This window comes from Lactuca saligna, chromosome 5 (assembly GCF_052625555.1).
Source record: "Lactuca saligna cultivar CGN05327 chromosome 5, ASM5262555v1, whole genome shotgun sequence".
NCBI classification, from domain to species: Eukaryota; Viridiplantae; Streptophyta; class Magnoliopsida; order Asterales; family Asteraceae; genus Lactuca; species Lactuca saligna.
In genome coordinates this window covers 129,697,285-129,714,672 of record NC_136421.1, presented here as the reverse complement: position 1 = coordinate 129,714,672, position 17,388 = coordinate 129,697,285, and the positions used below count along the sequence as shown (strand labels likewise).

Here is a 17,388-nt window from a genome sequence, read left to right as displayed (position 1 = left end):
CCGGTCAAAAGGGTTAGGGTGAACTCAAATAACAAGTTCGATGGTATATTGAGTACAAAAAAAAAATTAACCAAATAAGAACAAACGACAGTTAATTACACTTGAAAATCATTTTTCAAAATTTTTTTTTTTTTTTTATACAAACAATCTCATGGAAAAGTCAAACAATTTATAAAGAAATTTTTATTTTTTAGTTATAGATAAGCGCAACAGCCCACACCACCCCACTCTGAAAACATAGATATAAATTACACGTTATTGGATACATATTAGAATTGAAACTCTCCTACTAAAGCTGTTAAGATTCGAACCCTTATTTAGTTTTACTGTTTTACTTTTACAGATGGATGGTTTCTTTGTACTTGAAAATTTTAGTCACAATAACGGTCAAGACTACATAAAGCAAAAGAAAACGGTCAATGTTGATGTACCATAATACCATACTATCAGTTTTGTTCCACCTTGGCCATATACAAATGCTTTTTTTCCCGTGATTTATGGAAGAAAGCCAAGAAAATGGACAAAACTGTGCCGACAAAGGTAGTTGTATAAAATGTAGCTAAAAAATTCTAGAAAAAGAAACATCGGCCTATCTACTGCTCATTATAATATTTAATGTAAAGAAACATGGACAATCGTAGTATGTCTAATTTGGGGGCTGGACACAATACTATTATATAATTGATCCAACATGTCGATAAACGAATACATTCAAAAATGTTGTGCATGCGACTGCAACTTAATAGAGACGGATAGACTAAAAAACTAACCCGGAGTTCTGTAATGCCGGTAAACTACCGTTGGCCCCATTGCTCCTACGATCGTTATCATCATAAAAAAATCTTTCTTTTTTAATTCCTGCCACTACAATACTCGAGATGAGTATTTATATACATTTTACATCGTTTCAGGGCTTTCATCCTTGATCAGTGTTCGCATATGCTATCTAAATATTGTGAGACCATTTGTTGAGTCTCTTCTCGACAGGTACAATATTTCTTCAGTTCTATCCTGTCGCTACTGATTCTTTATTTATATGTTTTGTCATATGTATCCTTCTTTACCAGCTACTATTCTTTTTCAGCAACATGCATAATGATGGACCATCCTACAGTCCGAATTGGGTGTATGACAGTCCAATCCATTCAGATGTAGAGGCCAAGCTGAGGCGTCTCTTGGTTGAAGCAGGGAATGCTGACACAATACTTGGAATCCAGGTGCATATACAACACTATTTTATTATTGTTATGAATGGAGAGCCAAGTATAATTGGTTTACTATATTATTTATGAAGATTAGTGGAAGGAGAATGCAATTTTATTTTACCGGGGCCACTTTACATCCCTAGATAATACCAAAACAAGTTATTATGTGCTTTATTCTTATCATACAATCTCATCATACAAAATGAGAATTTCTTTGGTAAAATTCAAAATTTTAGCAATACTACATGTATTAATTCCAAATTATTATTGTTTTTTAAATATAAAAGGTTGTATTCTGATCATTTTCTTATGATTAAAACCGGTAACAATTTAATTTGAAATTATACACTAAATTAATCAAAATATTGGTTTGCAAAAAAACCTAAGTAGATTTTTATTATTACTATTTTATTGAAAATGTAAGTAATAATATTATTTATAAAATTTGTTATTAACTTATTATTATTATTATTATTATTATTATTATTATTATTATTATTATTATTATTATATATATATATATATATATATATATATATATATATATATATATATATATATATATTCTAACGCTATATAGAATTAGGTTTACATATAAATATTAGTTATTGTATTACTATATAATCAATTTTGGCCCAATCACCATCTAGAGGAAAAATAGGAAAATCGTGTATATATATATATATATATATATATATATATATATATATATATATATATATATATATATATATATATATATATATATATATATATATATATAAAAAGTTCAAATTAGAACATTATTTAATGTGAAAATGTGAGAACACTACTTTATATTACTATTCTACTATAAATTTTGAATATACAACAATATAGCATTATTCATCAACAAATATACGAACAATCACATATTAATTTTCACATTAAAATTTTGTATGTACAACTTTATGATATTATTCATTACCGAATATATGAACAATCATATATTTAACATTCACATTAGAATTTACTAAATTACTACACATATATAAATTTTATAATAGCATAGCAATATAAAATTGAATATATTCATATTATAATTACTATAATACTATATATATTAAATTTATAGTAGAATACTAACATAAAATAGTGTTCTCACGTTTTCACAATAAATAGTGTTCTCATTTGAACTTATATATATATATATATATATATATATATATATATATATATATATATATATATATATATATATATATATATACATATAAGAAATATATTTAATTATTTATGAGTTTTGAATATTTCATTATCGTTTAATCGTTTTCCGAATTACAAAACAGCAAAACATCTTCGATTCCACTTTGCGTGCCTTAGGCCCTAAGAATCCTCTACTCAAAAACAAATTCAGTCTTCAGTCTCCAAACTCACGACTCTATGTCTCCTTTCTACATCGATTAAGGAATTGAGTCCTCGACAGTTGCAGTGTCGCGTGCACACCACTCGTCTTGTCGTCCTACGACTGTCGTACACCACCCATCGTCACTCCTGTTTAGGACTTTATGTCGACTATTTAAGATTTTATGACTTCATTTTATTTATATTTTTTAATTTCATTTTAAAATGTATAGCTTATTAAATGAGTTATACGGTTTGTGTTCGATCCACTAACCGAAGAACCCATATACTTAGCTTATATGGATTGGGTTGGTTTGATGTTTTCAACCCATCAACTCGTGACCTGTCAACCCGAACCCAACCCAATTACTTGGCCTATGCATTGTCTTCTATCTTTGGATCTCCTTGTCCTTGTCCTTTTCTATATATATATATATATATATATATATATATATATATATATATATATATATATATATATATATATATATATATATATATATATATATATATATATAACTGATAAGGGATCCTGTTTTTGGATTACAGTAATAATTACATTCTTTGAGAATATATAGGAAATGCTCATTTTTTCACACTTTTAACAAACATTAAATGTTACATCTACATAATTCATAAACAATACCAAGAAAATTACTTTGATAAAATAACCACAATCATTCTTAAATAATATGTAATTTATAATTGATTTCCGTAACTTGTTATAATCAAAAGCATACAAACAAAAAAAGCTTTAGAGATTCAAACTTCTAGTGTGAAAAAGATGCATATAAATAGTTATATTATTTAAGAATATATGATGTGTCTTCTCATCATTTCTAACTTTTATCATAAAATATGATCGACATCTCCATAATTATTAAAAAATGACGAAAGCTACTTACAAAATAGTATCATTAAAAATTCTTGAAGAATATATCTTGTGCAATCACTTTTGTTTTTCTCTTCAAAACTCGCTCCAAACAAAAATATAATAGGAACAAATAAACTCAAACAAAACAACATTAAAAGACATACTATTTCGGTTATTAAATAAACTAATTCGATGTTGTATGTGAACCCGTTGCTATCAAAACATAACATAATTTTCAAAAATAAAATAATAAAATTAAATAATCTTCGAGAGTGTTCTATTCATCAAGAATACATGATTCTAATAGACATATATAAATAACAACAACAACGACCTTAATCAATTAAATCAAAATTAATGAGAATAGTCAATCAAATTCTTTAAATTTAGTGGATAAATACACGATTCAATAAGAAATAATGAAAACATTAATTAGTTATATTGTTTATATGGTTCCATATTTCAAGAATATGAAAAAGAAACATCATAGTGAAATCTTCAATTTATATCGTTTTCAATATTCTTGGTTAGTTAATCATGTCTTCACATGATCAGACGATCACTACACCTTTCTAAGGAATGATATATACACCTTTCTAAGGAATGATACATAATGGATTGAAAAAAATAAAAGTCACGTATTAATTGACCATTCCTAATTTAAAAGACATAAGGACCCGTATGCAGGATTTTATCACTCAATTTATCAAAAAAATATATTAAAATTTAACTAGTTTGCCCTCCATTCTTAGCGATTAGATTTTATAATCTAACAACTCGTATTAAATATTAATAAGTCATAAACTCACTTTCACATTAAATACTAACTATATTTATTAAAAAATATGTTTAAAGTTTTTGTATGTATTTCTTATAACTACATGTAGTCTATATATATATATATATATATATATATATATATATATATATATATATATATATATATATATATATATATATATATTGTCACACCCCGAAAACCGAAGGCGGAAACATTTCCGGGGTTGACTCCACGTCGAGTATCAAATCCAATGTACATAGTAAGTAAAGTAAATCAACCATTACATTACATATATGAAAGTTTTACATTTGTTTCAAAAGCATAAGTTATACAAGTGATACATAGTATATATGAACAATACAAAATGAGTCTTCTGAGAACTCCGTCTTCACACAAAAGGATCTTCGGGTACCTGTCTAACATGGACCTGAGAATACAAGCGGTTTGAAAATCAGCATAAAGCTGGTGAGTTCATAAGCGGTTAGTTTTTCTGAAAATGTACGAGTTCCTTTGTTTTCCTGAAAAGTGATTATCCAAGAAAATCTCATATTTTCTTATGTAAAGTTAGTTTCCAAATCCAAAACTAAAGTAAACGATGTCTAATTAAAACATGATTGTTCTTGTGAAATGTAGTTCAATTGTTTAACTTATTACACTTCTCTAATTTCGTACTACTATTACTCAGGAAGAACCCCATGTTCTCCTGACTGTGTGTGTGTGTGAACTGTTACTAGTTCTGATTATGTTCGGTGTCCTTCCCAGGAAAACCCCATATTTCCCAGACTGTGTGTGTGTATCTATCATCCCTAGATGTACATTAGCTTTACTACGTACATAAAGCTAGTAAATGAGTCTAAAACGTTCATAATCTAGATTGCGAGTCCTTAACCATACTTAGACTGGATATGACTCGGACCATGGTCAGTATCCTATTTATGACTTTTGTCACCCTTGAACCATTCGGTTCAACTGTAGCTAGCAGCCAGGTGTGGGATTGTCAGTCCCGTATAGATCTATACACTCAAGCCACGCTCTCCTACGAACGGAGATTCTGGTTACAGGGTTAGTCCTCCAGTCTCTCGTGCCATGGAAGTGTTACAAGGACGTGTCTCCAATCATTAAGATTACTCTTTACTTTTCGACTAGGAAAGTAGTATTTACGACTGACTATATTCTACGTACCTGTCCTTTACACTCGAGCCTAGGTGTTGTATTAAGGACATTACACTCGAGTCTAGGTGTTATTTAATGATTATGGTCCTTTACACTCGATCCCAGGTGTATTATTAAGAACATTACAGTGATATGTGTGTTATGATGGTATTTATCTATCACAATCGAGCCTAGGTGTATTGTTAAGGACATATAGATGTTTTATGTTTTCTAATGGAGTCTGTCTTTTACAATCCAACCTTAGTGTTTTAATACAGACATTACAATGGTTTATGTATTCTATCAGTTTAAATGTGAACAATCAAATGCAAAGTACACAATATAACAGTGTATAATAAGAATTGAAAATCGGGTTAAAAACATACAACTCTGCAAGTTAAAACAGTTTGTTTAAAAGGTTTTCAATTCTTAAAATGTACAATTATGAAACCATTTAATTGAAATCATGTGATTGAGTACAAGATATACTTGTACTTTTGCTTGTATTCCCCCCTGCAAAACATTGAAAAACCATTGAAAAAGGGTAGGGGTATGAACTCACCGGACGCGGAAGTGTGTCGATTTCGGATGCTAAACGTCGAATCGAGGCCTGATAACACGCGAGGTTCCTATGTAAAATGAAATGGCATACAAATATATCTAATTAGATTTACAAACTCTAATTAGATATGAAGTTACACTCCAACGAACGAAAACACCTCAAAACGGGTGTTTGGAGTGACCCGGGTGACATCTACGGACGGGAATCGAAGCGTGGGACTTGGGATTTGAGTTTACTCCCCAAAAGTAAACTGCCTAATGATGTTTACGGCCTAAACACCCAATCCCCATGAGTTTACGGCCGTAAACTCATAGAGGGGTGGTTTATGGTGTTTAATGGCTCACAAATGGATATGGACACTTGGAAATGCTTGGAATAATTTTAACTAAGGCTTGGATTGAATTAAAATCATCAAATACAACACTTACGGGAGTTTACGGCCTAGGCATGGGTTCTATGGCCGTAAACGCTCATATCTCTTAGAATAAGTGTTGTTAAGGTCCCAAAATTAATCACATGTGATTCTAAGAATTCTAACAAACCTAGAAATCAATTTTGGGCACCATTTGACATCCATTTAGGAGTTTACGGCCATGGGGCATGTTCTATGGCCGTAAACTCTCAAATGTGGGATTTTGATGTGTTTAAAGCCCTTAAACTATTTTTGGTTGGTTCTTTGATTTATTCCAAGGCTTTTGGTGGTGTTGGATAGCTTTCTAACACCTTAGAAATGAATTTATACCCATTTTTGAGGAGTTTACAGCCCAAGCACATGCCTTGGCTGTAAACTCATATAAACCTCTCAAAATTTATGTTTGAAGTGTTCTAAGTCCAATTCCAATATTCTAAAAATCATATCTAAGTCTTGTTTGTGTTTTGGAAGGGTTAAATGGCTTAAAAACCCTTTAAATATGTGTTTACGGCCTAGGCACCTTCCAAGGCCGTAAACTCATATACAAGGCTTCAAATCTTGGTTTGAGGCATTCTAATTCCATTTCATAAAGTCCTTTAGCCATATACAAGGTCCAATTGAGGTTTGGAAGGGTTTTGTTGCTCCAAAAACCCCTTTTATATGAGTTTACGGCCTAGGACTGTTCTAGGGCCGTAAACTCATGATAATGGTCCTATCTCATGGTTTGAACTCGAATTTGAGGGCTAAAGATGTTGCATAACAAATTAGGGAAGTTACCTTGGTGATTTGAAGCCTTAAACTTGAGATTTTGACCCTTAAATCTAGTTTGAGGAGAGAGGTTGGAGTGATAGTTGTAAAATGGAGCAAAAGCTTCAAAATGGAGACTTGGGTCACTTTAAATAGTGTCTATGTTCGGGACATGGTAGAATTCTACACGATACCGGAGTTAGACGGGGCTTTTGGTCGCACCCGGCCAATTTGCCGTAACCCGATATGGTTGGTTCTAAAAATGTTTCGATCATTAATATGAGACGTTAGAATGAGTTCTAAGGGTATTAAGACACTTATTAAGTCATAAAATAAAATTCACATTAACGACTTAATAAAAGGTCGGAAACGGAAACAAAATCAGAAATGGCGATTGGATGATCGGAACGAGTCGTGAAAAGGGTTACAATTAAGGATATGAATTTCGGGTTGTTACATTATCCCCCTGTTAGAGGGAATTTCGTCCTGAAATTCAAAGATTCGAACACAGATCACGAAGTGGAAAGATATATGGAGATGAATTTACTGCATTCGGGTCTCCGCTTAACATTCTAGCGAACCCTCACTATCAGGATGTGGCTTTGTTACGCATGATTAACCTCTCAATCTACGATCTCAGTTGATTCATACATGAAAATTTGAATTTTTATTTCCTCAAAGGAATTTACTAGGGTTTCATCAGGTCGGCAAGCCTTACGAATAAAGATGCGGAATACCAGATTGTTGCTACTGAGTCCTTAAGATAGCTCGGAGAGGGCTATGGAATCGATTCCTAACGAAAATCTCGAAGGTTCTAAGGTTCCACAAGTTAAGTTTTCCGCACTTCCCATGATGTACTATGTCTTTCCAGGATAAAACCTCCAACAAGTAGGTACGCTTTCACATGGTAGAATGACTAAGGGTCCAATGGTTCTAAGGGAAACTTCTATGTGAGTCTACAATCGTAGCCGACGGGACCAAAAAATCGACAGGTTCCATGGATGTTTCAGGTGTCGACTAATTCTTTATTGCCTTAGCTTTTGGAAGGATCTACGAGTATGACTGCTTTGCTTATCTACATGACCAAGAGAATGGTTCGACCGAAGGGCATCACTACCTCCTCGTAGTGATCGTATCATGCCCTGATTGCTGACTTGCACATATCGTGCTTACTGAGGTTTGGTTTCGAGGAAATTCCTGGGATTAGGTCGATGTGAGACTACACTTCTCGTTTCTCAATGATCACTCGGACGAGAGATACATGGGCAGACTTTTTAAGCTTTGATGTATGAAGATCATGGGAGTCAAGTCGGAGGAAGATTAGAACAAATGGCTTTCTCGAATCTAGGAAAGACAGCATGAATGAGGCTCGGTCATTACATGCTAAGGATGACATCAAAGCATTTCATAAAAAGTTTGCTAATAGATCGAATGGAAAGGAATAATCTCCCGGATTGAGAAAACAATCTACGAATACGACACAAGCGTTCTCGTTTTCATGTGATAACCATCTCGAAGACATACATTTTCGGTTACTCGTAAACGAAGGGGTTTAGAAAATGTTCAAATGGATGGTTAACGAATTTCTTTCGGTGCTAGAATCGAAAAGAATCACAGGCATATATAAATTTAACGAGGGAAAATATACCTGTGGCAACGGTGGGATCGGTGGTTGTCTCCTCTCGTCCTATTGCTAGAACTCTTCCGGTGTTCCCAGGTGTTGTAGCCTTGGGGCAGTTTCGCTTGAGATGCCCCAATTCTCCACAACCATAGCAGGTCCGACCGATGCCCGCTCTGGAAGTTTGACTCGTTGATTGAGTTGGCGTCTTACAGTTCTTCGCCATGTGACCCTTTATGCCACATTTTTTGCAAATTACCTCTATACATGGACCGGACGAAAGATGATGATAGTTGCACTGGCCACAACTAGGAAGGGTTCCAGCATACCTATTAGCAGATTTTCGGGTTGAGGACCCATCAACAGAAACAGTTGCAGAGGGAGTGACAGTCTGAATTGTCACCGTTTGCTGTCTCTTTGAAGACTCGTGTGATGTTTGGCTTTTCTCTTTCTTCCCAAGTTTTCTTTTCTCGCCACTCCTCACTGTCGGCTCAGTAGTGGTGGTTGCCTCTTCAAGGTCATCACTGTGATCGATTAGGATTTGTGCTAAACATTTGGCGCTGCCGTACGTATCTGGCCTCGCAGCTATGACGTTTCCTTTCGTTGGCTGAGTCAGCCCCCAGATAAATCTCTCTATCTTCTTACTTTCCGGGGTAACCATTCCCAGACAAAGTAGTGCCAAGTCATCGAACCTGGAAGTATAAGCAGCAATGTCGGAACCTTTCATCTTCAGGTTCCACAGTTCATGTTCTAACTTCTGCATTTCTCCCCGATGGCAGTACTCAGCCAGCAGAAGTTCCTTCATGGCTTCCCAACCCATGGCGTTAGCTACAGGTAAGGTTAGGGATTTGACTCGGCCGTTCCACCAAGTCAGAGCTTTGTCGAGAAAGGTGCAGGCGGCAAACTTCACCTTGTCTGAATCTGAACAAGCACAGATTTCAAAGATAGATTCGATCTTCTCGAACCATCAGGTAAGGGAAATGACACCTCTAGTGCCATCAAAAGACGTGGGTTTGGCGTTCATGAAATCCTTATAGGAACCCTCTTTCTGGCGTCCTTGACTATCTTCTGGGTTTTGGGGCTGGGGGCCACCTCCGGAGCCACCGGGATTCATTTGTGACATGGTTGTCACCATTGCAGCAGTCAGAACTGTCTGAAGTGATGCGAGATCGAATTGAGGAGGAGATGGTGGCGGAGGAGGATTGTCGTTGTTCTTTGAGCTAGGTCTCTTTCTTGGAGGCATCTTGATCTACTAAGATCAGGAAAGAGAGGATCATAAGTCCACTGAATTGAATAAAGAGATATGGAACAGGGGATATCTCATCAAGACAGATATAGCATTATACTAAGCGATAAAGCAGGAAAGAGTTATCAAGACAGAACATTTTATCGCTAGAGGAATGTTCAAGTAACATCGCATATAAGAGGATTTTCTACGAAGGATTGGCTCGAGAAATACTCCCATAGTATTTCAGGGTTCGCTGCAGCGACGATTCGTTGTTTGAGATATTAGGTAAGTTTTAGGCATGTTGTGTACCACAGTCACTCCCAAGCACATGTTGGCCGTGTCTCCAATGAATATAGTTGGCAAGGCTATATTGATCCTAGACACGACTACATAACTGCCCAGGTTTAACCGTAGTGTACAACATCCATTTACTTATGTTTTGTTCTACTTGTAGTTACGGATTTCGACGGGTCGGTATACTTGTATACTTTTGAAAATACTTATAGTTTTGAAGATACTTTTAATTCAGAGCACTGAGGCCCTTTAATGTTTATAGTTTTATACCATGTAAGGTTTGGTATACTTCATTCACTATAAACAAGGGCTCTGATACCAATCTGTCACACCCCGAAAACCGAAGGCGGAAACATTTCCGGGGTTGACTCCACGTCGAGTATCAAATCCAATGTACATAGTAAGTAAAGTAAATCAACCATTACATTACATATATGAAAGTTTTACATTTGTTTCAAAAGCATAAGTTATACAAGTGATACATAGTATATATGAACAATACAAAATGAGTCTTCTGAGAACTCCGTCTTCACACAAAAGGATCTTCGGGTACCTGTCTAACATGGACCTGAGAATACAAGCGGTTTGAAAATCAGCATAAAGCTGGTGAGTTCATAAGCAGTTAGTTTTTCTGAAAATATACGAGTTCCTTTGTTTTCCTGAAAAGTGATTATCCAAGAAAATCCCATATTTTCTTATGTAAAGTTAGTTTCCAAATCCAAAAGTAAAGTAAACGATGTCTAATTAAAACATGATTGTTCTTGTGAAATGTAGTTCAATTGTTTAACTTATTACACTTCTCTAATTTCGTACTACTATTACTCAGGAAGAACCCCATGTTCTCCTGACTGTGTGTGTGTGAACTGTTACTAGTTCTGATTATGTTCGGTGTCCTTCCCAGGAAAACCCCATATTTCCCAGACTGTGTGTGTGTGTATCTATCATCCCTAGATGTACATTAGCTTTACTACGTACATAAAGCTAGTAAATGAGTCTGAAACGTTAATAATCTAGATTGCGAGTCCTTAACCATACTTAGACTGGATATGACTCGGACCATGGTCAGTATCCTATTTATGACTTTTGTCACCCTTGAACCATTCGGTTCAGCTGTAGCTAGCAGCCAGGTGTAGGATTGTCAGTCCCGTATAGATCTATACACTCAAGCCAAGCTCTCCTACGAACGGAGATTCTGGTTACAGGGTTAGTCCTCCACTATCTCGTGCCATGGAAGTGTTACAAGGACGTGTCTCCAATCATTAAGATTACTCTTTACTTTTCGACTAGGAAAGTAGTATTTACGACTGACTATATTCTACGTACCTGTCCTTTACACTCGAGCCTAGGTGTTTTATTAAGGACATTACACTCGAGTCTAGGTGTTATTTAATGATTATGGTCCTTTACACTCGATCCCAAGTGTATTATTAAGAACATTACAGTGATTTGTGTGTTATGATGGTATTTATCTATCACACTCGAGCCTAGGTGTATTGTTAAGGACATATAGATGTTTTATGTTTTCTAATGGAGTCTGTCTTTTACACTCGAACCTTAGTATTTTAATACAGACATTACAATGGTTTATGTATTCTATCAGTTTAAATGTGAACAATCAAATGCAAAGTACACAATATAACAGTGTATAATAAGAATTGAAAATCGGGTTAAGAACATACAACTCTGCAAGTTAAAACAGTTTGTTTAAAAGGTTTTCAATTCTTAAAATGTACAATTATGAAACCATTTAATTGAAATCATGTGATTGAGTACAAGATATACTTGTACTTTTGCTTGTATTCCCCCCTGCAAAACATTGAAAAACCATTGAAAAAGGGTAGGGGTATGAACTCACCGGACGCGGAAGTGTGTCGATTTCGGATGCTAAACGTCGAATCGAGGCCTGATAACACGCGAGGTTCCTATGTAAAATGAAATGGCATACAAATATATCTAATTAGATTTACAAACTCTAATTAGATATGAAGTTACACTCCAACGAACGAAAACACCTCAAAACGGGTGTTTGGAGTGACCCGGGTGACATCTACGGACGGGAATCGAAGCGTGGGACTTGGGATTTGAGTTTACTCCCCAAAAGTAAACTGCCTAATGATGTTTACGGCCTAAACACCCAATCCCCATGAGTTTACGGCCGTAAACTCATAGAGGGGTGGTTTGTGGTGTTTAATGGCTCACAAATGGATATGGACACTTGGAAATGCTTGGAATAATTTTAACTAAGGCTTGGATTGAATTAAAATCATCAAATACAACACTTACGGGAGTTTACGGCCTAGGCATGGGTTTTATGGCCGTAAACGCTCATATCTCTTAGAATAAGTGTTGTTAAGGTCCCAAAATTAATCACATGTGATTCTAAGAATTCTAACAAACCTAGAAATCAATTTTGGGCACCATTTGACATCCATTTAGGAGTTTACGGCCATGGGGAATGTTCTATGGCCGTAAACTCTTAAATGTGGGATTTTGATGTGTTTAAAGCCCTTAAACTATTTTTGGTTGGTTCTTTGATTTATTCCAAGGCTTTTGGTGGTGTTGGATAGCTTTCTAACACCTTAGAAATGAATTTATACCCATTTTTGAGGAGTTTACAGCCCAAGCACATGCCTTGGCTGTAAACTCATATAAACCTCTCAAAATTTATGTTTGAAGTGTTCTAAGTCCAATTCCAATATTCTAAAAATCATATCTAAGTCTTGTTTGTGTTTTGGAAGGGTTAAATGGCTTAAAAACCCTTTAAATTTGTGTTTACGGCCTAGGCACCTTCCAAGGCCGTAAACTCATATACAAGGCTTCAAATCTTGGTTTGAGGCATTCTAATTCCATTTCATAAAGTCCTTTAGCCATATACAAGGTCCAATTGAGGTTTGGAAGGGTTTTGTTGCTCCAAAAACCCCTTTTATATGAGTTTACGGCCTAGGACTGTTCTAGGGCCGTAAACTCATGATAATGGTCCTATCTCATGGTTTGAACTCGAATTTGAGGGCTAAAGATGTTGCATAACAAATTAGGGAAGTTACCTTGGTGATTTGAAGCCTTAAACTTGAGATTTTGACCCTTAAATCTAGTTTGAGGAGAGAGGTTGGAGTGATAGTTGTAAAATGGAGCAAAAGCTTCAAAATGGAGACTTGGGTCACTTTAAATAGTGTCTAAGTTCGGGACATGGTAGAATTCTACCCAATACCGGAGTTAGACGGGGCTTTTGGTCGCACCCGGCCAATTTGCCGTAACCCGATATGGTTGGTTCTAAAAATGTTTCGATCATTAATATGAGACGTTAGAATGAGTTCTAAGGGTATTAAGACATTTATTAAGTCATAAAATAAAATTCACTTTAACGACTTAATAAAAGGTCGGAAACGGAAACAAAATCGGAAACGGCGATTGGATGATCGGAACGAGTCGCGAAAAGGGTTACAATTAAGGATATGAATTTCGGGTTGTTATATATATATATATATATATATATATATATATATATATATATATATATATATATATATATATATATATATATATATATACTTTTTAATAATATTAATAATAACGAATTCTAAAAACAATATATTTATTTACAAATAATAATAATAATAATAATAATAATAATCTTTTTTTTAATATATCTAATCCTTTGGGCCAATTTACTAGATAGCATGTACTTAAATTGTTCTCTGTTCTGATCTGAGAAAATATTGAAAATGCAAACTTTTATTTGATTTTAATATTATTTAAATATATATTTTTTTTGGATTAAAATTGCTAATCTTTTGGGTTAAAAATAATTATTTATAATATAATTTTATATATCAAAAACAAAAATGTTATCACACCTCTAAAATATTATCCTAACAAGTTAAAAACATGATTTTTGTTCACTTTAGGAAACTCATAATCATTACTATTATTTATTATTTTCATATAACTATTATATATATAATACGTTAACGGGCCCCACCAATTTGTTTAACAAATTCCCCCTGATGGGATTCGGGCCTCACAGGATGAAGATCCTTTATGACTTTTTAACATCCCTGTGTCTCACTCCTACCCAAAATGGTGAAACATGGTGGGACACCGATATTCTCTTGATTCCGTGTTTAGTCGTGCAAAAGAAACTAATGCTCTTATTATCCTCTTCATCGAATCTAAACTCATAACGCTTGTACATTCTTGTGCACTCATGTCCGTAACAAATGCACCTTGATAGTTTATACGGCGACATGAACTATGTGCATTCTTAAGCATGCTAATGAATTATCTAGAACGCGAATTAGTATGTGTTTTACTGATCGATTGTATAACAAAACTCCGATGATTATGTCTCTTAGGTTTGTGCCTACAAAGACGGACAAGTGATCATTGATACTGCAGCTGGAGTCATGGGAGTAGATGACCCTCGTCCAGTTCAGCTTGATACCTTGTTTCCTGTTTTCTCTGTAACTAAAGGCATCACAGCAGGAATGATACATTGGCTGGCTGATAAAGGGTATCTTCATCAATTTTATATTTTTAACATCAATGAAGGGAGTTATCTGGCATAATGCCAATCAAGGAAATATAAGCAAATATGTATTTTCATTATAGGAAACTAAAGCTTGATGAAAATGTTGCAAACATTTGGCCAGAGTTTGGTACAAATGGGAAAGATCAGATAAAGGTTCTCCTTTTTTTACATGTACATGAGTAACATTAGTATTAGTGAAATAAATTGTGTCCATATATAACTTTTCCTTTCTCTTGCAGGTTCATCATATACTTAATCATACATCTGGTCTACACAATGCTCTTGCTGACATGACTAAAAATGATCCTATGTTATTTTGTGATTGGGATAAGTGTATAAAACACATTGCAACGGTTGCACCAGAGACCGAACCTGGTCGTGAACAGTTATATCATTATTTGGCGTATGGATGGCTATGTGGTGGAATCATTGAGGTAACATTACATTCATCTTCTAATTTTAAGGTTATTTTTTACAAAAACCTGTTGTATCATGTTTAGTAATAAATGGGCCCTTGATGCCTCTAATTAATTTTAAGGTTATTTAATTACAACAACTTATTGTTCTATTTGACTAAACGTGGAAGGAATGGTGTCATATCTTCTTTTATTTTACTTTTTTCACTGACGTATGTTTTCTTGAACATGCAGCATGCATCTGGGAAGAAGTTACAAGATATTCTTGAGGAAGCATTTGTTCTTCCACTTAACTTGGAAGGCGAGTTTTATATAGGGATTCCCCATGGTGAGATTCATGAAAAACCCAACGAATAAGAAAGGCTTCATATATTTAGTCACTTATTGCTGTAGCAATATTGAAACCAATATTTATTTTTTGACAAATTGAAGACCTCATTGTTCAGAACATATGTAGCCACAATACAAACGTACTTTCACCATGTTATGGATTTAGCCGATGACCTATATTTTTATGATTATTATAATAGAAGTTCAATGGCTACATCCATACACAAAATTAATAGTAGTTCCATTGTTAAATAAATCCATAAAATGGACGATCCTTGTGATCTTCTGCACTTTGTCCTGACATTAAAAACTACGTAAATGTAGAAAACTGTCTGATATTTCATAAGAAACTTTGGATTTTATGTCCATTCAGGAGTGGAATCTCGTCTGGCATTTCTTACGTTGGATAAAGATGGATTCAATATGTTTTCCGCTCTAACTGCAACCAGCGAGTTTAAGTCTGCTGTGCCTTCGTCATTCATGCCCAGTATGCTTGAAAGCCTTATTTCCTCATCAAACACGCTCATTGTGCGTCGTGCCATATTACCTGCATCTAACGGACACTTCTCGGCTCGTGCATTAGCGCGCTACTACGCTGCCCTTGTGGACGGTGGTGTTGTCCCTCCCCGCCATTCATCCTCCCTTCCACCACTCGGAAGCCATCCTCAAATCCCCATTACTGACAGCCAGACTACAAACTCTAAATCCAATCTTTATAATGGAATACCAGAAACCGATGACACAAGGGATGCAATCGACACTAAAATCTTTAGCAACCCGATATCTAAAATTCATGATGCTTTCTTGGGAAACGGAGATTATAAGGATTTAATCTTACCGAATGGAAGATTTGGTCTTGGGTTTAGGAGGATTAACACGACCGATGGTTCCATGATTGGGTTTGGTCACGCAGGCTTAGGTGGCTCGACGGGATATTGTGACATAAATAACCGGTTTTCTATTGCGGTAACCATAAACAAATTGACTTTTGGGCCTTTGATCTCGGAGATCATCCAATTTGTTTGCTCAGAACTTGATCTTCCTGTACCCGAAGATTATGCAGCATCTTGGGAGTTCTTGAAGAAGCCAGTGATCAATTAGAGGTGGTTTGGTCCAAAATTACACATACATACTTGAGCACTATTTGAGATACGAGCTTTATTTTGCATGTAATTTTGTTGTAACTTTGAATTGTTAAATCAAGTATAAAGTATAAGTCGATAATATGGGAATAAAAGATAAGAATGGAATGACTAGAACTATGACTAAAAAGATTTTATAAACAAATTGTACATATATAACTAAAAATCCTCTAAATAGTTAGGAAAGTTTATCAACAAACTAGGTTATAACCCACTAGGTTATAACCCCGGATACGGATCAAAAAATTAAAAATAATATTATTCATAGTAATACATAATAATTGAAGAATAAGAATAAAATTTTTAATAAGTAATAAATATAGATGTTTATCAATCATGTCATAATTATATGATGATTCGTTAAAAAAAATAGTAGTTTTCATATCCTCTCGACAATTTTAGGAAAATATCATTTTTATATAATTGAATCAAAATTTAAATAAAAAAATTAATTGAGATAAATAATAAAATTGTACAAATTTTTTATAAATTTCTAAAAACTTTTTTATACACAACGTTGGATGTTTAATTTGATAGTCTACCATCTTTATCTAAAATTAACAATTTTAATCACTCTCTACTTTGAACTGTGGATAAAGCAACGTACAATTGGCCATGTGTAAAAACAGGATCCTTGAGAAACAAACCAACATTCGATAAAGACTGTCGTTGGCTCTTATTATTTGTCATTGCAAAACATACAACCAATAGAAATTGTATTCTTTGAAATTTGAATG

The 17,388-nt window shown here is 34.4% G+C and overlaps 1 protein-coding gene across 1 annotated transcript; it reads left to right on the top strand.

Annotated features, from left to right (window-relative positions):
- Window positions 1–909: 909 nt before the first annotated feature.
- On the top strand, window positions 910–16,757 carry LOC144997200 (uncharacterized). The gene is made up of 7 exons (XM_078957052.1): window positions 910–987; window positions 1,085–1,217; window positions 14,588–14,745; window positions 14,844–14,916; window positions 15,003–15,197; window positions 15,414–15,507; window positions 15,883–16,757. The coding sequence occupies exons 2-7, from the start codon at window positions 1,089–1,091 to the stop codon at window positions 16,608–16,610; spliced, it is 1,377 nt and encodes a 458-aa protein (XP_078813178.1). The 5' UTR covers window positions 910–987; window positions 1,085–1,088; the 3' UTR covers window positions 16,611–16,757.
- The last annotated feature ends 631 nt before the right edge of the window (window positions 16,758–17,388 follow it).